At 44.5% G+C, this 21,871-nt stretch overlaps 2 protein-coding genes across 4 annotated transcripts in view; one reads left to right on the top strand and one right to left on the bottom strand.

Annotated features, from left to right (window-relative positions):
- Window positions 1-4,457: 4,457 nt before the first annotated feature.
- On the bottom strand, window positions 4,458-14,947 carry LOC115163275 (60S ribosomal export protein NMD3). 2 transcript variants are annotated; one of them, XM_029715014.1, is made up of 18 exons: window positions 14,765-14,947; window positions 14,334-14,475; window positions 14,101-14,135; window positions 13,753-13,825; window positions 13,473-13,607; window positions 13,200-13,296; window positions 13,005-13,085; window positions 12,300-12,428; window positions 12,108-12,198; window positions 11,486-11,564; window positions 11,010-11,106; window positions 8,943-9,060; window positions 7,620-7,765; window positions 6,958-7,070; window positions 6,742-6,814; window positions 5,355-5,461; window positions 5,086-5,156; window positions 4,458-4,941 (listed from the first exon to the last, which is right to left on the bottom strand). In XM_029715014.1, the coding sequence occupies exons 4-18, from the start codon at window positions 13,794-13,796 to the stop codon at window positions 4,808-4,810; spliced, it is 1,515 nt and encodes a 504-aa protein (XP_029570874.1). In that variant the 5' UTR covers window positions 13,797-13,825; window positions 14,101-14,135; window positions 14,334-14,475; window positions 14,765-14,947; the 3' UTR covers window positions 4,458-4,807. The 2 variants fall into 2 exon arrangements, with proteins under 2 accessions (XP_029570874.1, XP_029570873.1); XM_029715013.1 differs by lacking the exon at window positions 14,101-14,135 and having other exon boundaries at window positions 14,765-14,945.
- A 181-nt stretch (window positions 14,948-15,128) lies between these two features.
- Window positions 15,129-21,871, top strand: part of LOC115163276 (protein phosphatase 1L) — a 39,863-nt gene continuing 33,120 nt past the window's right edge. The window contains exon 1 of one of the 2 annotated variants that reach the window (XM_029715016.1): window positions 15,129-16,078. In XM_029715016.1, coding sequence (XP_029570876.1) covers window positions 15,680-16,078 — 399 coding nt within the window. In that variant the 5' untranslated portion in view covers window positions 15,129-15,679. The remainder of the gene's footprint in view (window positions 16,079-21,871) is intronic. The other variant, XM_029715015.1, reaches the window with a different exon arrangement.

Below are 21,871 nucleotides of genomic sequence, written 5' to 3'. Positions count from 1 at the left end.
AATCTGTGGAGGGAGCTGAAGGTTCGAGTTGCCAAACGTCAGCCTCGAAACCTTAATGACTTGGAGAAGATCTGCAAAGAGGAGTTGGACAAAATCCCTCCTGAGATGTGTGCAAACCTGGTGGCCAACTACAAGAAACGTCTGACTTCTGTGATTGCCAACAAGGGTTTTGCCACCAAGTACTAAGTCATGTTTTGCAGAGGGGTCAAATACTTATTTCCCTCATTAAAATGCAAATCATTTTATAAAATTTTTGACATGCGTTTGTCTGGATTTTTTTGTTGTTATTCTGTCTCTCACTGTTCAAATAAACCTACAATTAAAATTATAGACTGGTAATTTCTTTATCAGTGGGCAAACGTACAAAATCAGCAGGGGATCAAATACTTTTTTCCCCTCACTGTAACTGCAGATGGCAGTAAATCAACAACCGTGGCTTTAAACCTGTTCAAACAACACACTCCAGGTGGCAGTACGCACCCTTTAAGTTTGTTTACCAACTCTTAGAATTAGAAGAAAATGGACTACTTCAAAATGGAGATGGCCTCAATAGCGCTGCCTGTGCGCACACACACACTATAATGGGACAGAGTCCTCTATAATTCTCTACAGGCATCCCCATGTTCGCTTTGAACATGACAGTTCTGCTTGCCACACAGGGGATCAAATTCATAATCTCCACTGCCTGCAAGTGGACTGTGCACTGAATTATCCCAAAACATAATTCACCCAAAACAGGGCAATGTGCACTCTGCAGCAGACAGGGGATGCAAGAAGTCACAGCGTTGCTACAGAACTGGCAAAATAACTGAGATTGCTCCAAAATGTTGAGTGATTGGATAGCCTATTTAGCCGATAGCCTTCATAAATCAAATAAAGAGGATATATTTTAAGCACATCGGAATCCTCTCTTTTCATAGTCTATGTCTTCGGGAATAAAATTAGTTTTTACAACTTCTCAGCTGCATACATTATTGTTGTGTAAAGAGAGGGCTAAGCCGCTCTGTCCAGCCAACTGAACCGTCAGTCTCCAAGCATACAGACTGCACCGGGTGAAAGTCTGGAAGCCAGACTCACCGCACGAGGGAGCATGTCACTGTTCGGGACTCTAAACAGTTGAACAGTCAGGTAGCCCACTGCTTTTTCAATAGTATTATTGGAAGGAGAGTGAAAAGTGGACATACGGAGTCAGAAAAAGGAGGTGATAAAATGAGGAGTGGGTGATAAGAACAGGCTTTGATGGAGAGAGCGTATACTGTAGGTGAGTGTAGAGGAGGTGGGTGAGAAAAAAGGGTCAGGGGGAGAGAGTGGGAGGGATGGTAGAGAACCCCCTGCTCTACCTTATTGTCCTCTTCTGCCTCAGAGAGACCTAAAGTTACTTTCTCAAGGATCTGGTTACCCCTAAAAACCTGTTTAAGTTGCCAAAAAACAAGATCCTACCTCCTCCCTCTTCAAACTAGACTGTGAAGTGGCACATAACACACCTCTCTCTCTCTCTCTCCTAATATACACTACCATTCAAAAGTTTGGGGTCACTTAGAAATGTCTTTGTTTTTGAAAGAAAAGCACATATTTTATCCATTAAAATATCAAATTGATCAGAAATACAGTGTAGACATTGATAATGTTGTGACTCTTGTAGCTGGAAACGGCAGATTCATTATGGAATATCTACAAAGGCGTACAGCGGCCCATTATCAGCAAACATCACTCCTCTGTTCCAATGGCACGTTGTTTTAGCTAATCCAAGTTTATCATTTTTAAAGGCTAATTATCATTAGAAAACCATTTTGCAATTATGTTAGCACAGCTGAAAACTATTGTGTTAATTAAAGAAGCAATAAAACTTGACTAGTTGAGTATCTGGAGCGTCAGCATTAGTGGGTTTGATTACAGGCTCAAAATGGTCAGAAACAAAGAACTTTCTTCTGAAGCTCGTCAGTCTATTCTTGTTCTGAGGCTAATCCATGTGAGACACTGAAAAGAAACTGAAGATCTCATACAACGGTGTATACTACTCCCTTCACAGAACAGCGCAAACTGGCTCTAACCAGAATAGAAAGAGGAGTGGGAGGCCCCGGTGCACAACTGAGCAAGAGGACAAGTACATTAGTCTGTCTAATTTGAGAAACAGACGCCTCACAAGTCCTCAACTGGCAGCTTCATTAAATAGTACCCGCAAAACACCAGTCTCAACGTCAACAGTGAAGAGGCGACTTCCTCTGTCCGGTGTCTGTGTTCTTTTGCCCATCTTAATCTTCTCTTTTTATTGGCCAGTCTGAGATATGGCTTTTTCTTTGCAACTCTGCCTAGAAAGCCAGCATCCCGGAGTCGCCTCTTCACTGTTGACGTTGAGACTGGTGACCCCAAACTTTTGAACGGTAGTATATATATATATATATATATATATATATATATATATATATATATATACTACCGTTCAAAAGTTTGGGGTCATATATATATATATATATATATAACATTTCCTCAGAAGCACCCACCCCTCTCCCCTTCAGCCCCTACTACAATCCAAATGGCTACCTGGCAAGAATAGAGCTGTTTGTATTGGGGAACAGTCTAATAGTAGGGGACATGTGCCCACTGAGTCCTAGTTCCAAATTAAATCTGGATTGATTAATTTCTGAAGCTTGGTGAACTCATTTTAGCTTGATGATGGGGAACCAATTTCTCAAGCCAGTGGCTCTGCATGTGAGTGGGTTTGGTGTTGTTGGGTAGAGAATCTAGTTGCCAGTCTGCGTCCTATTACAAGCATACAGTGCATTCAGACCCCTTGACTTTTTCCACATTTTGTTACGTTACAGCCTTACTCTAAATAGTTTTCCCCCTCTCATCAATCTACACACAATACCCCATAATGACAAAGCAAAAACAGGTTTAGATTTTCTTTGCAAATGTAAAACAAAACTGAAATACCACATTTATTTAAGTATTCAGACCTTTTACTCAGTACTTAGTTGAAGCCCCTTTGGCAGTAATTACAGCCTTGAGTCTTCTTGGGTATGACTACAAGCTTGGCATACCTGTATTTGCACAGCAATTTTCTGGTCTCTCCAGAAATGTTTGATCGGTTTCAAGTCCGGACTCTGGCTGGGCCACTCAAGGACATTGAGACTTGTCCCGAAGCCACTCCTGCGTTGTCTTGGCTGTGTGTTATTGTCCTGTTGGAAAGTGAACCTTCACCCTAGTCGGAGGTCCTGAGTGCTCTGGAGCAGGTTTTCATCAAGGATCTCTCTGTGCTTTGCGGCGTTCATCTTTCCCTCGGTCCTGACTAGTCGCCCAGTCCCCGCCATTGAAAAATATCCCCACAGCATGATGCTGCCATCAGCATGCTTCACCGTAGGGATGATGCCAGGTGTTCTCCAGATGTGACACTTGGCATTCAGGCCTATATTGGTTTCATCAGACCAGATAATCATGTTTCTCATGGTCAGAGTCCTTTAGGTGCCTTGTGGCTGTCATGTGCCTTTTACTGAGGAGTGGCATCCATCTGGCCACTACCATAAAGGCCTGATTGGTGGAATGCTGCAGAGATGGTTGTCCTTCCGGAGGTTTCTCCCATCTCCACAGAGGAACTCTGGAGCTCAGGTTCTTGGTCACCACTCCGACCAAGACCCTTCTCCCCCGATTGCTCAGTTTAGCCGGGCAGCCAGCTCTAGGAAGAGTCCTGGTTCCAAACTTCTTCTATTTAAGTATGATGGAGGCCAGTGTTCTTGGGGACATTCAATGTCTCAGAAATGTTTTGGTACCCTTCCCCAGATCTGTACCTCGACACAATCCTGTCTCGGCGCTCTACTGAGAATTCCTTTGACCTCGTGGCTTGGTTTTTGCTCTGACATGCACTGTCAACTGTGGGACCTTATATAGACAGGTGTGTGCCTTTCCAAATCATGTCCAATCAATTGAATGTACCATAGGTGGACTCCAAGTTGTAGAAACATCTCAAGGATGATAAATGGAAGCAGGATGCACCGGAGCTCAATTATGAGTCTCATAGCAAAGGATCTGAATACTTATGTAAATATGTTTTCTTTATTATATTTTTTATAAATGTGCAAGTATTTCTAAAAACCTGTTTTCGCTTTGTCATTATGGGGTATTGTGTGTAGATCTTATTTAATGAATTTTAGAATAAGGCTATAACATAACAAAATTTAGGAAAACTTAGGGTTCTGAATACTTTTCGGACGCACTGTAAGCATACCCCAATCCAGAATGCATACCCTGGGATATCTACACATACAACTACCTACTCATAGAAGGTGCCTATGCGTTCTCAACTGGTACATTCTGCCACTTTCACCATGTGGCCTGTCCCTCCTTTTAAGTCATAGGTACTACATTGAGAGTGACATCCATGCTCATGGTTCAGTGACATCTTCCCCACTTCTCCAGGTCTTTCTAGTGGATGCAGCGTGTCTCAGAATGACAAAGTCATATTGTAACCAGATTATATTTTATTTGACTTGGAAATGAAGTGGTTTTCGGGTACATCACCACAACCCACTGCCTCTAACATGGAGACAGGGTAAAAAAAAGGGCAGTTTACCATCAATAACTCAGCAACCTTAGAAGTGACCAGTCTGCAGCATTCTGAGTGGCTGCTGTTGGGTGGAGACTGTAAGCAATGGTAACTGACAACGGGTGGCATTGCCATTCTTATTGGACTACTAATCCCTCATTTTACTAGTAGGATTCCCATTTGTCTAGTCAATCATCATGTTGATGTTAGTAAGACCTGATTGGTCTGAACAGCCATGATGTGGCTGTAAGCAGGCCGGTGATTGGTCTATTCGGTCAGCATGTCGGCTCCCTCTCCCCCGGTGGCGTCTGTTAGGCTGAGGTCCTCCAGCATCTCCATCAGAGAGATCCGAGGAGCGCCCTCGTCATCCGTGTCACTCTCCACTGGGATCTTAGACGCATCTGCAATACAAAACAATACAATTCTATCATGAGGCTACAGCTAAAAATGGATAAATAAAAAGCTATGGGTGACAACTGGGGAAAACTGCCAGGTTCTCGCAAAAGGAACAATAAAGAGAAGCGAAAAGCTGTGGTCCCACTCACCTCTGAAGATGTTGACGTTCTTTCTCAGGGCTTCGTCTTCCTCCAGGTCCTCTAGGAAGTCCTGGTATTGTCTGAAACAGGAAGAGAGGAGAACAATATATAAAGTCACCGCCAATGTTGAAGACAGACACCTTTCACAACTTACAAAGTCATCACCTGGATATAGAGCATATCCAACCTTCACTCTTTCAGTTCTCTCCTCCCTCACTTTCTCTCTCCTCATCCCTTCCTGCTTCTCCCCCCTCATCAGTTCCTCCTCTCATCCTTACCTCTCGTCTTCAGGCGCCATGCCCTCTCTATCTTTGTCCATCTCCTTCAGCTTCCAGTTCCTGCGCTTCACCCTCTTGCTGCGGTTGTAGCTCTTCTTAATCAGCACCTGCAAGTCCACAACAAACATGTTCAAATGGCTTCAATACATGCATTGATTTTGTTATTATGTATTCTGCCTTATGCAGTTGAGCTTTCATTTCAAAGTTAAGTAAATAGTATTTGGTCAGGCGGCCAATTTTTCCATTAGAGGTTTGACATTTTAACTCAATGCAGCAAACATAAAATCGAACCAATACTACAATGTCCACCAGGGGGCAATGTGAACTAATACAGACTGTACAGTACATGGTAAAAAGGTGTGTTGTTTTGGGACCAGGTTTCTTCAACCTTTTTTAGTATGAGAGTTACTTTTAGAAGAATTAATGTTGCGAGCTTCAATTTATTTTATAGCCTTCTAACAGGAACATTGTTCTCTTCTCCTCTACCTCGTCCCAGGGTCCTCGGTGTACGAGAGATGTGTTTTCTGTCAATATACCTGGTAAAATAATGGTTGATAAACAGGATTTGGCATGACAGGCCCAATAAAATTATATTTTGTATTTTCCAGAATTCTGTTTTCTATTTTATTTTTCCTGGTTTGGGATTTGTACAAAAAAAGTTATTCTCTCAATATTACAAATATTCATAGAGAAACAACAAAAATTGATGTTCTCAGTCCCTGGCAATGCTTAAATCACATCAGAAGACCATATGAGGTCTGGAAAAAGTGTAATTCCCCTTTAATTGCGCATCTAGCAAGACAGGATGTTTCTGCTGTTAGGCCTACTGCTGCAGCACGTCATGCAGAGATCACAAAACAATGGCCCCAATTGAAACAAATAATCATAATTTATAATTCTGTCAGGTAAGCCTACTTTGAGGTTAACATTTAATACAGAAGGTTTTGGGGGAAAGTCTCTACTCAACTGTATTGAAATGTGCACAATGTTGGGTTGAACTTCAAAACACAAACCAATTGAAGAAAAAAAGACATTATCATTAGCATTGTTAACTGGCTACATACGGAGTGATAGACAAGCACGTTCACCAAACACAGACAGGGGGCAACATTGCTGGAAATGAATAGGCAGATCGTGTTATGTCTGGCTTTTTAAGCCAATAGTGGCTAACCGGGTTGGGAACATGTAAATGTGGCTTTGATTGGATAGTAGCCAGGTGCTTGATGTTAATGACAGTTTGTGATGGAAAAATGCATGTACTTTAAGACTTGATTGGAGAGCTACTCATATGTTGTCTGGGAACTACTGGTAGCTGGCGATCTACCTGTTGGAGATCTTTGTTTTGGAGGATATAGGTGTGCACACAGCATTATGTACTGGTTCTTACCACGTCAGGAATACGACTCGGGTTCATCTTGTTCAGAAACTCGTCATTAACGTTGGAATTGGCAAAGTCAAAGCTAGAGGGAAACAAAAGTGAAAAAACATATTTACTCTAACTTAACAAGCAAAATAGTTAGGTATTGTTTTGATTCTTTTATACAACAAGAAGTTCCATGAATAATTAAGAGTAGCTGTATAGCAGCCCATGACAGTCACCTACCCCTGCACCAGGTCTCCTATGTTGAGCAGGTGGCCCAGGTGGGTGCGACAGTGGTACTGCTGAGCCGTGTCCATCTCTGAGGTCTTCTGCACCCACACCTCAGCCAGAGTGTGCTGGAAACACAAATCAGAACACACACAAGATTTAGCCTAGCACTACCATTACTTCTATTGTTTCCACTAAACGGATGGAGGGCGTCTAGTGTTTCAACACCCTGAGATGGGGGAGGGGATCGTTATCGTACCGTAGCGAGCCCATTTCCTGTTCCATTTCACACAAACACTTCCATGTATTGTGGAGGTTTTCACTCTAATCAGATGTGCTGCTTCAGGGATAATGTAATGCTTCAGTATTGATTTTTCTTCCGAGAAAAGAGAAATGTTCCCCATAATTCAATCTGCTCGACACCACTTTCATTAAAGCCACAAACACACCAAAGCCCCGCAGTCAAGCTGTATCAACCCAAACAATCTGTCTCGCCAACACACACGCTAGAACATGTTTTTCCTCACATGGAGTGAGGGAAGTTGCACACATGAACACACAGCATCTAAAGAAACAGACAAGTAGCATTTATTTCTCTTGAAATATAGGTGTTCTTGCTAATGGGCCACACTTCTGCCCAATTCCAAATCATCGCCCATTTCCCTCAGAGCTCCTACCTTATTGGACCTTATGCCTGCTCCCGCCCCCAGCTTCTGGTTCCTGATGATGTCAGTATCCATGACGATGAACTCCTCCAGTTGCCTTGGGCTAACGAGGCTGTTGAAGGGGTTGCGCCAGTATGTGCCCCCATCCACCTCAGCGACTGTTGGGTCAGACAGGAGAAATAGAATTAGAAGGTTCTCTCTATGGACAGTCCAGAGTTTCAATTTTGACTGCTCAAAACACCAATCATTTCCTACACTCACGCACACAAGATCAAAGGATTTCTTTGAACTTCCCTCCCCCTGCAGTCTAGTGATTTGGCTAGCATGGATCACTGTTCTGCCCAGAGGCTAGGGTTCAGAAAGGCGGCTCTGGCGCAAAAGTAGCCTTTCTTTGAACACTAATTAAAAACGTGTGCCCTGCCTTTCAAAATATCAGAATGAAAACAGAGGGATTTCTTTACACACACAGCAAGTAAGGACAAAAAATGAGTGTGCGTGCCATGTGTGGAATGCCCTGATTAGACACAGAGGGAAGCTGTTGAGAGGGAGGGTGATGAGCATGTGAGCAGACACACTGTAAACGATACTGGGTTCAGTTAGGTACAAAAGACTGACGTCAAGTGGAATATAATGACATTCCATCAGTCTATCAAAAACTGATGCTAAAAATATGGAGCACATGGTCAACTTTTGATGCTTTACATCAAGACAAGCACAAACTCATCCAGACACAAATCCAATCACCTTTAAACATTGAACTTGTCAACACATCAACACTAATCGATCAATGAAGCAAAGCATATCTGTAAAAGCTCTTTTTCAGTAGCCAGAATAGCATGTGGTGTGTACTGTACTCCCTCTGCAGGGTGTTGGGGTCAATGAGGTGGGTGGTGCTGGTGTGTACTGTACTCACTCTGCAGGGTGTTGGGGTCAATGAGGTGGGTGGTGCTGGTGTGTACTGTACTCACTCTGCAGGGTGTTGGGGTCAATGAGGTGGGTGGTGTGTACTGTACTCACTCTGCAGGGTGTTGGGGTCAATGAGGTGGATGGTGCTGGTGTGTACTATACTCACTCTGCAGGGTGTTAGGGTCAATGAGGTGGATGGTGCTGGTGTGTACTATACTCACTCTGCAGGGTGTTGGGGTCAATGAGGTGGGTGGTGTGTACTGTACTCACTCTGCAGGGAGTTGGGGTCGATCAGATGGGTGGTGCTGGTGTGTACTGTACTCACTCTGCAGGGTGTTGGGGTCAATGAGGTGGGTGGTGTGTACTGTACTCACTCTGCAGGGAGTTGGGGTCGATCAGGTGGGTGGTGCTGGTGTGTACTGTACTCACTCTGCAGGGTGTTGGGGTCGATCAGGTGGATGGTGCTGGTGACTCGGGCGCACACACACACCTGGCCCATGTTCCCCAGGCTCTGAGCCAGACGCGGCGACAGACACACCACGTTGTCCTGGGCAATGAGACAAAACAAACCAGGGGTCAGACTGAGGTCTGGTCAGAGAGAACATTGGAACCTCCCCACCAGATTATTCCACAGAAAACCCACATCAAGCTGTACTACAGAAGAGATTAACATTCAACTCTGGATTAGGCTACACCTTCAAGAGCAATCTCCTCTGAATAACAACAACAACAGAGGCTGTCACTGCCAGTTTGGTTGTACAAGGGGTCGGCTAGGTTCTCTTTGTTTTATCAGTGTGATTACAATTTGTCTCAGAAACAACGCAAAAGAAAACAAGATTCTGATTAGCAATGCATTTCATTGATCTTGAAAATGTTGAGTCATATGTGTTTACTAAATAAGCCAGTGCTGTAATACTTCATTCAGTCATTGGATAGAAATGAACAAAAACACATGCAGATGGAATTGGATATGAACAAAAATTCACTCTTCACATATATGGTCAGAAGCCAAGCATCGATGCTTGTGTACTCAGGCTACATGTTGGAAAATAGGAGTAGATTCATCTACCCCATGAATCCAACAGAAGAGCATTGACGAGAAACATTCACTCAACAAAAAATCTGGAGTAAAGAATCCTGACCTAGACACACCAAGATAGAGTCGAATTTAGTTTTTCATTTGACAGTTCAAACGCATCTTTTAAAACAACACAGTTCTATCCAAGGGAAGCGGTGCCTGTTATGATAAGAACGGGGAATCTGTATAGGTCTGCCCTGGCCTGTTTGTACCTGAGCATTTGAGTATAGATGAGCTCTGCTCACCTATTCAACCACCTTTCAGCCCTGCACGTTAAAAGATATACAGTGCCTTCAGAAAGTATTCAGACCCCTTCCCTTTTTCCACATTGTTACGTTACAGCCCTATTCTAAAATGGATTCAATAATTTTTTCCCCCTCATCAAACCTACACACAATACCCCATAATGACACATTTATTCCAAATAAAAAAAAGAAATACCTTATTTACCTAAGTATTCAGACCCGTTGCTATAAGACTTGAAATTGAGCTCAGATGCATCCTGTTTCCATTGATAATCCTTGAGATGTTTCTACAAACTGAGCAATCGGGGGAGAAGGGCCTTGGTCAGGGAGGTGACCGAGAACCCAATGGTCACTCTGACAGAGCTCCAGAGTTCCTAGGTGATGGGAGAACCTTCCAGAAGGACAACCATCTCTGCAGCACTCCACCAATCAGCCCTTTATGGTAGAGTGCAAAAAGGCACCTAAATGACTCTTTGGCCTGAATGCCAAGTGTCACGTCTAGAGGAAACCGGGCACCATCCCTACGGTGAAGCATGGCCGTGGCAGCATCATGCTGTGGGGATGTTTTTCAGCTGCAGGGACTGGGAGACTAGTCAGGATCGAGGGAAAGATGAACGGAGCAAAGTACAGAGAGATCCTTGATAAAAACCTGCTCCAGATCTCTCGGGACCTCAGACTGGGGCAAAGGTTCACCTTCCAACAGGACAACGACCCTAAGCACACAGCCAATTTACGCAGGAGTGGCTTCAGGATCAAGTTTCTGAATGTCCTTGAGTGGCCCAGCCAGAGCCCGGAGCTGATCGAACATCTCTGGAGAGAACTGAAAATAGCTGTGTAGCGACACTCCCCATCCATCTGACAGAGCTTGAGAGGATCTGCAGAGAAGAATGGGAGAAACTCCCCAAATACAGGTGTGCCAAGCTTGTAACTTCATACCTAAGAAGACTCGAGACTGTAAATCGCTGCCCAAAGGTGCTTCAACAAAGTACTGAGTAAAGGGTTTGAATACTTAAGTAAATGTGATATTTAATTCATATAAATATGTATGACACTACTACATTTTCGAATAAGGCTGTAAACGTAACAAAATGTGGAAAAAGTCAAGGGGTCTGAATACTTTCCGAATGCACAGAGCATTTGACCTTCAGTATTTTGGAGGAAGATGCTACATACCTTGCAAACAGGAACAATCTCAATGGAGTAGGTGCTCTTGTAGTTGAATGTGTTTGAGTGGATGTCATGGGAGATGAGGCGCTGGGAGGTCTTCGACCTAAACAAGAGAGTGACACAAAAAAACAAAGACAACAATATCTTGTCAGAGAAAAATTAAACATTCTCAACCCTCTCCATGCTAAGCTAGAAATATATTTTTTCAAAATATACATGTCTATTGACATTGAATAATTGTAGCACTAGCCACACAGACCACACTTACTGTGGTTAATGCGGTCTAAGTCATCACTGTTCAATTCAATGTCAACATATTGTCCCAACACCAAATTAAAATGTCATGGGTATTATGCAATAACCATTAAGGAGCCATCAAGAGTAGGAGGATGTCACCTAGACACTGACCTCAGGTCAGAGAGTTCCGTCACTACAGGGCAACCTCTACACGTAGTGGAGGGCCTCTGATGAACTGTTCCTACCTGCAGGGGACTGTGCACTGGAGAAAATCCACCATCTTCTGAGCATGCTGCTTGGTGGCATAGTAGAAATCAATACCCTCTGAGAGACGAGAAAGATTAAAAACAAGTCAGCCCTCAGTCAATAAATCAATCACAGACACACACACACACCACACGCGACCTGGGTCATCACCATTCCAACACACTTAATACGACAGCCTCAGTAACACAGACCAGATGGGCACCAGGGGGGATATGGCCGCCACATGTTGAAGCTTCAAGGCTTTTAACTCCGGCTAGAGAGGGGGGTAATTTATACTGAACTGTCAAAGGACAGCTTCTCCCTTACAATCTGGTCCAACCACACTGGGTGCTGCTTCTGAAATATCTCTCACTACACAGTGTGTGTGTGTGTGTGTGACTGAAAATAGGACCCGAGTCAAACAGCATTGTTGGCATGGTAAATAGAATGCTTAGTACTATGATCCTACCACACTGATTATAAACACATGGCCATGCCCTTCTAAAGCCCGGGACAGGAAAGCTTTATTAAGAAAATCGTCAATGGTAAGCTTGCATGGTCTGGCGTCTCTTCCTGGATGAAACCCCCACTTTAGAGCAGTATATTCTATCCCAAACCCACCATGGATCTCCTTGATGTTGAGTGCGCTCTGATGGAGTTTGTGCTTGAGAATCAGCTGCTCCAGGTAGTAGAAGGTCTTCTTGTGAGAAGTCTAAAAAGACCAGACCAATATTAGGTTAAAAACACAACATGTTAAAAAACAATTGTTGTGGTGAGCAACATGAATAATATCATTCTAATCATCAGTGGTACCTTCTGTCTGACTTGCACCACAGAGTTCCAGAAGTCCTTGGCCTCGACACGGTGGCAGTCGTCACACATCTGGCCCTGGATGACAAACTCCACCACAAACACCTGCTGCAGGATGGCTCCGTTCATCACCTGGACAAGAAGAATCACACTACCATCAACCACTATTCTCTTATATGACTGACTCAGAACATAGTTTACAACTGTAATGTGACAAACCAGGTAAATAAAACACTTTAAAATCCAGAACTGGGCTAGAAAGCTGTAACCCAAAGGAAATTGGCTGTGACCCACCAGTGGATCATTACCCACCCACCATTTGGGAAACACTGATATGGAAGACTTTATTCATCAGGGTTTGGTGCTGCTATTTCTGGTGACTAAAGGGCATCTAGATACAAGACCACAGGTCACACAAAACCCCCTACACTCCAGACAATGCCCTGGGCCCTGAGGAACTGAGACTCCTCTGAAAGGTCATGAAGTTATGACAGCCACTGGCTAACCTTCACCCAATCACTGTGCTCTGAAACTACACAGTCAGCCCTTTATCCCTTTACTGTCACCTGGATTAAATAATGACAACATGGTGGGACACATAGCGGTGGGACACGTCCTCCAGATCAGGTTCCTAATCCACACTAATCCCTTCTATTAAATATCACACTCTCATGACTCTCATTTCTCCACTTGTCTCCTCTCTCTCACCTCTTTCTGTATGGTCACCTTCAACTTGATCCGCTTGGAGTGGGGTTCCGTCCACAGGAATCCAGCATCGATCAGACGCACCTGGATTGAGAGGTCACATGAGTTTCTGAGGCGAATGGCTACAGCCCTGTTATTTTTTTTTTAACAAGTGTATGTTTAAATATAAATAGAGCAGAGCAGGGAAGGGATACTCACTTTAGTCATGTTGCCCTTCAGTTTTTTAAGGCAGAGGGCGAGCAGTTCCCTGGACTCCAGAGCACACTGCACCCAGGAGGCTGGAGGCTGCAAGTACCTGCATGGAAGAGAAAGAGGAGCAATCAATCCATCTGACCTAATGTAGCAGCCATGGTAAGATCCCAGTTAACTGACTAATGATCCTTTGGTTAAGTAAGAGCAATAGACAGGGATTTAAACATCTTAGCTATGGCACTAATGTTGACAGGCTTGTGATGGTGGTCTGGGTAGTACCGTTCACACTGCTTGCAGAAGTTCAGGTTGACTTGCTTGGGGATTCCCTCAGAGATGTCCACTGTGGTCCTGAGGCAAGACACGCACATGTTGGCTGGGTTTGGAGGGATGGGGATGCCACAGGTGCAGCACAGGCTGGGTAGAGGAGAGAAACCATTTCTTAATTAGTACTGTGTAGCAACTGATACCTTTGAAAAAGCTATGAATCTACACCTTCACACTAATGGTAAAGGACAGATTATTTGTAGTATGTAGGAGGCTGATCATAAATTCTACTTACATGTTCCCCTGACTGCTTGTAGCAGGAGCTTGCATGTACTCCATTATAAATGGCTTGGGTGTAGCAGTGAGAACTAGACAAGACAAATCAGATTGATGTCATGAGCCAGACAAGTGTTTACTTTTTAGATTACATACAAAAACGTCATGATATTATCGACAGGGCTAATGTGTATTGATTATAGTCAATACATGGTAGCCAGCTATCTAGTGTACTAACTTTCCTGTTAACGAGAGAGATATATATATATATATATATATATATTTTTTTACACATGACACAGACAGAATTAGATACTATTCTGACATCTCTCAGTCAGTTAACCATTATCACAATGTCACATCTCACCTGACAGACCACGCTCTGTTGGCAGTTCTCGTTAGCTAGGAATACAATTGGATTTACTTAACTCAACGGCAACCAGTAACTGTTAGATAGAACATGTTAAATGGCTGGTACTTGCTAGCCGACTAATTTGCGATGATCGTGACAGTTGTCATTACATAGGAGGCGCCGTGTTAAAATGTTTCGGGGCCCGTAATGCCGTTTCATAAAACAACTAATAAACATCACATACTTACAGAATGTTAGTTCATCTACACGTTGCGAACCTCCACGTTTCTCTAACACAAACTGGAAAGGATGCGCAGGATGATGACGACACAGCACTTCCTGGTGGCAAAAGGACCCAGTCCGTTCCTCTCTTTTGCCTGAGTGCAGTTGCTTCATAAACCATTCAAATCCCATACACACAGAAGAAACTGCATTATATATGGAAGTTGTGAAATGACTGAACATTTGTAATAATCCAATGAATCCTTTTTTTTGTTGTTGCATACATTGGATTGGACAAGAAGGCAATTGTTTACATCTAAGATAAATGTATTTATCCAAAGAAGATACATTTTAGCGTTATCTATATACTATACCTTCCTCCTTTATCTTTCTTCATCGACATTATCATCATCAACAACAAGAACACAACAAAGCAAAGTAGAATTTTACAATGTACCTTAGAGTTCCTAAATCTTTGCCTTATCTGTTTGATAACCGCTCTGGGGTCATGTCTAGATGGGATACCGTTTTTTTACGTCAAAAGTGTTTTCGTTTTTTTGCATTTTAGCTCACCCTAATCCTTTTGCTAACCTTAACCTAGTTCTTCAAACCTGCTACATTAATTCCCCTAACCTGCTACGAAAAGTCAATTTTGACTAAATCTGTATCCCTTCTAGACAAAACCTTATTCTGGTCCTCTGGGCTTGCTGAAACGTATATAAAGTGGGATCCGATTAAAACACTCCGCCGTGGGGGGGAGCGATTTGCCCAAACGCTACATTTTATATTCAGCAGTATAAAGTTGCAAGTGACATTTAGTTTGTCCCTCCAGAAATATGATGTATGTTATCCTAAAAAAGCTTGCATGCTGCACACCTCACGTGCTCCCAGTGGTGCGGTCCTGCAAACCGAACGCTACAGTTTGAGGGCACTATTTACAGTTCAATCTCGCTGTCAAAGGTTGAGGGAGCATGCAGTTTGTTTTCAGGTTAGCTTTAAACGAGGTACTTCAAAGCGAGGTCTCCAACTGTCAGGTTATATATAGCTACCATTCTCCTCCTTGCACGGTTGTGTGAGTCACCGCATCATATGGACAAGGGACAACCGCTGGTTCACGAGGTTTTATGCTAGAGTGAACGAGCCAAGGCAGAATCTTTCACCCCGCAGTGTCTACGGATTCTCCAAGACGTCAAGCAGCATTTCTACATGTGAGCTATCAGCGTTTGGTTGAATTAATTCACCCTTTTACGCTGTGCTGTAGGCTACGTTTGGGTAACTTGGTTTCGCTGATTATTTATTCTCGCATCGGTAATAATGGACTGAAAGTTGCGGATAAACAAAAACAACCTGCCGTGATTTGTTGTTTGTATAAATGATAGAGGATACGATGACACTGTTGTCTCTTTTGGGTCGGATCATGCGTTATTTTCTGCTCAGACCAGAGACCTTGTTCCTCCTATGCATAAGCCTGGCTCTGTGGAGTTACTTCTTCCACACTGACGAGGTGAAAACCATCGTCAAGTCCAGCCGGGATGCTGTCAAAATGGTCAAGGGGAAAGTGGCGGAGATTATGCAGAATGAAAAATTCGGGGGTCTCGATGTTCTGGACGCAGAGTTCTCCAAAACCTGGGAGTTCAAGAGTAACAATGTGGCGGTGTACTCCATCCAAGGCCGGAGAGATCACATGGAAGACCGCTTCGAGGTCCTCACTGACATCGTGAACAGGAGTCACCCGTCTATATTTGGGATTTTCGATGGCCATGGGGGAGAGGTAAGATAAATGGTCTGTTATCATTCATTTGTTGACAGACCATACTTTTTTGGGTTGGTCAACACGTGCACATGCACTTGCTATGCATCAAAACATATGAATCCCTCTCCACAGGGACATGCGGAAGGAAACATATGACTCCCTCTCCACAGGGACATGCGGAAGGCACTTTAGTATCTTACTTTGTGAAGTTGTGCCAAAAATAAGAGACAGTCATTCATGGTCTTACAAGTTTAAAAGACTTATAGACATAACACGATTGTGTGGTATGCTGCAGATAAAGTCTCTAAACCGATTATAGCAGGCTTGGGGGATAATAGGATTAAACTCATTGAAATGTGTAGGTTGATTGAAGATGGATGTGACACTCGAGCTGATCATTTCCAACCCCAGTGAGAGATGCTTTCTGATATTGGTCCTATTCTGGTCTGAATACGGTAAGTCACCCGATGCCCATGCACCTGTCACCCTCTCCATGTTCTGGTCATTCACTGGTCATAGACAAAGCCCTGGCAGCTGTAGGTTTTTCACTCCATGACAAGCATTCAGTGGCACAGATCGAACAGCTTGTCTGACAGAAATACACTTCCTCCTCTCATCAAGCAGATGTCTCTGTAGAGGGGCAAAGCGCCCATCCGTCAGGCGCCGTGTGAGAGAGAGGTGGGGTGGATATGCAGTCAGTCAGTGTAATGATCATACTCCCTGCACGAGAGAGAAAGTGGGATTCTGGTCTTGTTACTCCTCAACCTGACCAGAAGAGAATGCGTGTGTTTTGTTAATGTGATGTTGGGGTGTGGCCGGAGGTTATTTCCATAGTTGTCAGGGTAACGACACTGATTGGTCATGATGGCCAGGCCTGCCTGAACAGCGACCTTGTCTCCGTGGGCTGCAGCTGTGGCCACACGGGCCTGACAGCCCAGTATTGACTGACGCCATGGAGCTACGTGAAGAGACTCAATGCCCCCCCTCACACTGGCTCTCTCCCAGACCCAGTCTACGGGCTGCCAGTGTTTTTATAAGGAGCTCTACTGTTCAGGCATGATCTAGTACATCTAATACAGAAGTTGAATATCTAGCTTGATCCAGGCTGTAAGATAATATTCTAGAAATAGACAGCGATGGAGATGGCCATTCTTTTTCAGGGTAGAACTGTGGGTTCTCGTGCTGCAGCTCACTGCCTCCCTTTGACCAAAACTGGTCATTTGTCTGGTTTTCCCTGCAGCATATTTGAGTTTGCTCCTTAATTTCTCCTTCCCAGGATTCCTTATAGAGGATGGTAATCTAGGCTATAAAAGCCTTCCTCAGCTCTGTGTGGGAGAGGGTGTTCACTTCAGATTTGCTCATGTAGGCGAGGGGCTTTTTGTTGTTGGTGTGTTTTTATTCCTACACGCTTTATTGAAGTGTGACACTGATTTCAGACACCAGCTTTTCAAATGGCGCTTCTGCTACAGTATGTGATTGTTTTATGTATTCCTGTCCCAGGGGGCGGTGCGTAAGCAGTGTAGCCAAGGGCTGGAGGAGGAATCGATTTAGCCCCAGAATGATACATCGCCTCTCAGAGAAGAATAGCAAGCTGGAAACACACAAACTAAATGCATACCTTGTAAGGTGTTAAGAATGAATGTAGTGATTCATGGTCTCTTTGTAAGTAATATATCCATTCCAGGCTGTTTGTTCTGACTCCATGTAAACAACCTGACTAACGTTCATCTCTTGTTGATATTTTGTAGGGAGAGATGCTCTCTCTACGTGGGTGATAGTCTGGCTGAAGAATACACCTACTACTAGCTCCACACAATAATGTCGTCAATAGAATACAAGTGACATTTTGAACTCTCCTAACGTGTTATCTTCTCTCTGAATGGCTTAATGGAGAAAGGGAGTTCTGATAATGAAGTCATCTTTTTCCTTTTGTGCTGATGTTTCTTCTCCCTCCCCCCTCGCTCTGCTGCCTTCAAGTGCAGCTTAGAGGAGAGTGGTGTGGCTGCGTGCGCGTAGGCAGTTTCTGAACAGGAGAAGATGGAGAGAAATATTGTGCTAAGAGGGATGAGAGGAAAGAACACAAGGCTGACCTTTTTAGTGGGGCTCCTCTTTTTTCCCTCACTTGTTCCCTTTCTTGCTTACCTCGGCCCTCACCGGAGTTCACCTTCCCTTCACACTAACAATAAAGGCCTCTGTTAGTGGAAAGGGCACCATCTGCATTTTAATCCTGGGGTGGGACAGAGTGTGTGCAAGAGAAAAAGAGACGTGGTGTGTGAGTCGAGTGCGTGCGTGAGAGAGTCTTGCGGAGGGAAGCCCCTTGCCTGCAGTTTTCTGAACCCTTGAATATTATAGCTGACCTGCTTTCGTCCTCCTCTCTCCCTCGTCTCTCTTTCATCCACTCAGGTTGTCAGTGTGATTACAGCTCAGTGTAACTGCAGTCTGATTACTGGAGCGCTCTGAGGCGCTTTCAATTGAACTCCTTTCATTCCCATCTCCATACTGCCATTTTTCCTCATTTCATCTATACTGTAGCCCTGGTGCAGAATGGCTCCAGTGTGTTTCTCTGCATCAGGCTCACGGTTCCCTCTCCATGGGAATGAACCCTCTTCAGCTGTTATGGAGTATTGGTGGAATGTGTTCATCTGCATCTTACTGTATGGAAATGTATGATTGTGGACAGCTTTGTCTGCGGAGGCGTTTGCATATCTGTCAGGCTCCAGGTGTGTGTGTGTGGTTTGTAGTCTGGTTTAGATATTCAGCAGCCAGGGTCCCTCTTGAGCCCACTCACACTGGATATGAAAGAAGCATGACTAATTGCAGTGTTGGCATTCTAGAGGATTGCTTAGTGTGTTTACCTGTGTGTGTGTGTACGTGTGTTCCCTCATGTTTTTGTGTGTAAAATGCAACTCTAAAGTAATGGATTTCCAGAGGACATTAGAGGAAGTAAACAACCAGCAGCGATGGCATGTTAAGCAGTGGAATTTCATGATATCTAGGCTTCACACACCTGTTCCAGACGATGTCATTTCCTGCCAAATGTCCCCCGCAAGCATCAGGCCTCCGAAGTAAAAAATACATGTAGTCCTCCAGGAGCCATAAAATAATGGAATCGATGAGAATAATGAATAATAATAAAACAACAAATGCACCAATACTGGCAGACCAAAAAGAAACCAGTGTTCCTCTCATGGTTGTTCCACTCTGCATCACTTCATTCTGGAGGCAGATTCCCAGACCCACTTTTATTGCTTTTGGTAAAAGCAGATGCTCAACATTTTTCAGCCCTGCCTTGATGTGGAAAGACCAGTGACCTAGGATAGGTAACGTTGTGTAGGAAAAACGCCCGGGAAGAGATGGGCTGGGAGCCTTTCTACAGTTTTCGGACCTTTTTTAGTCATTCTGCACCAGCTGGGCGTGAAAAAGTTGGTCTTCAAGCCTAGATCGGGTGTAGAGTGAAGACCAGAATGGTGCAACTGGCCCCAGAAGACTCTCACGCAGTGTTTGAGGAGCGGAACCCGAGGAGTGAAACACTTACACAGAATCCAAGTGTCACAATTCCCCAGGTTGCCATCTAAGTCTTTTCCGCCACGAGTAATTGTATTTCTTGCAGTAGTAAACTCGCATTGAGTATAATGTTCTGTTTTTCCCACCAACATTCTTTTCCATTAAACAAGTGCTTGTCCCCTAGCCCCTCTAGTCTTGAAATTCTCTAGCTTCGAGTGTGTGTGTGGTGCACGAGGAGCCCCCAATAAGGCCCCAGCAGAGCCCCCAACATGACGTCCCTCCGAGCCGTTCAATAATTCAACACTCCCTCTGCCAGCCAGGCGCTTCTTCTGCTAAAAGTCCACTATCTAAAAATACGCCATTCCGCTGCCGTACCCCCCCCCCCCCCCCCCCCCCCCCCCCCCCCCCTCCTGGCCTAGAGGAGCTGGCCTACTGCGTGTGGTTAGGGGTTCGAGTAAGGTTCTCCAGATTTCTAAAAGTTGAGACCACAGCATCTCTTATGCTGGCTGTTGTCTCTCTGTGGTGCTGTGCATGAGGCTAGCTGGATGGGCTGAGGAGGGAGATGTAGAATACACACACACACTCCTGTAGTCCTCCCCATGGCCTCTGACGAGGTTCTATAGGGGCCAGGGGGTATATTCTGTGTTGCCACGTCTCTGCTTTTTACCTCTTTGAATGGTGGGCTGGAACCCCCACATCTATTTGTCCTCGTCTCCCTGTGGGGTTTTGGAAGGAAAGGGGAGGTGTTGTGCTCTGTTTACCCTGTTCTTTCTCACTGTGTGAATCGGTTATGAATGAATGAACAGGGCTAAATGACCATGTCTCTAGGGGTTATGGTGACTCTAATCTTGGCTCCTACTGAGTGGACTGACGTCAGCTGCCTTTACAAACAGAAAAAGGTGTGTGTGTGTGTGTGTTTTAGGCAGTGGAAATGGATGTCTCTATGATTGGTGCTGTTTTGGCAGTGGGGAGAGGAGGCAGAGGAATGTTGACACCGGGGAAGAATGTGTGAGATGCAATGCTCACTGGTCTACATGTCTTTCCCAGCTGTCACTTCTACTTGACTCCTCTTTGGGTGAGCTGGTGAACAGAGGGCTGGCACTGATGGGGCAGGTGTGTTCTTTTGGGGGGGCTGTGTGTGTAATTCACTCTGTACGCTGTGGTTTGTGTGTGAGCTATAATACAGGAGACTGTCTGCAGGGCATGTGTGTTGGCTGGTCAGACAGGAGGAATGCAGAACACATGTGTTGCTGACGTGAGCAGATGGTTCCTATCTACTACAGCATGGACCTGAACTCTCCTTAGCACAGACACCGGGCTTCTCAAACACATCAATACTCAATGTTCTTTTCTTATCTGTCATATGAGTGTGTAAACTCCTAGTGGGAGGAGTAGTTGTATTCATTTTAGGGTTAAGGAAGGGGTGTGGCCCGTACTGGTAGACCTGTTGGCACTCTGCCATGCACTTCTGAATACGGCCCTCGGAGATTTATGACCCGTACTGAGGCTTTTTCATTCATCGTGTGTGTGTGTGTGTGTGTGTGTGTGTGTGTGAGAGAGAGAGAGATGGTTTGTGGTGTGTGTGTGTGTGTGAGAGAGATGGTTTGTGGTGTATGTGACCACTAGTGCACTGAGGCCTGAGTTGAAACTCCCTCTTAGTTAGACCAGACTAGGAGTTTAGAGAATAACCATGATGAAGTTATGGCTTGGCTGAGTCGGCTTGGATCCTCATACATACTTCTGAATCCATGCCCACTGAGTCTCCCATAGGCTATTTTACTCACTGTAGGTCACCTCATATGAGCATCTGCCAGAGAGGAACTCATTATATTATAAGGTAATATACTTTTTTTCTTGGAATTTCCCTGGATATTTCCTATGTGGAGACCAGAAAGCTAGGTGGAGTGTGGAGCTGAGGGTGATGGATTATGAGTGATGGGCTGGGGTTCAGGGCCGAGCTACTAAATTGATTAGTGAAGTAGGGGATGGCGTACAGTGACGGGGGCTAATGGTAACGGCTAAAGGCCCAGGGAAATCTGCTTTCCTCCTGACTTGTGACTGTCTCTCTAAATCCATGGCTGAAGGGAGGAGAGAAGACTGCAGGGCAGATTAGAACTACACTAATCCCAGAGAGGTTGGGAAATATGTTTAGAAGCTTACCCCCCCCCCCCCCCCCTCTATAGCTGTCTCTCAGTGGAGGCTGGTGGAAGGCGCTATAGGAGGACGGGCTCATTGTAATGGCTGGAATGGAATCAGTGGAACAGTATCAAACATATGGAAACCACATGTTTGACTCTGTTCCATTCC

Source organism: Salmo trutta, chromosome 26 (assembly GCF_901001165.1).
Source record: "Salmo trutta chromosome 26, fSalTru1.1, whole genome shotgun sequence".
NCBI classification, from domain to species: domain Eukaryota; kingdom Metazoa; phylum Chordata; class Actinopteri; order Salmoniformes; family Salmonidae; genus Salmo; species Salmo trutta.
Note: the sequence above shows the minus strand (reverse complement) of the source record. Positions and strands in the feature narration are given on the sequence as shown.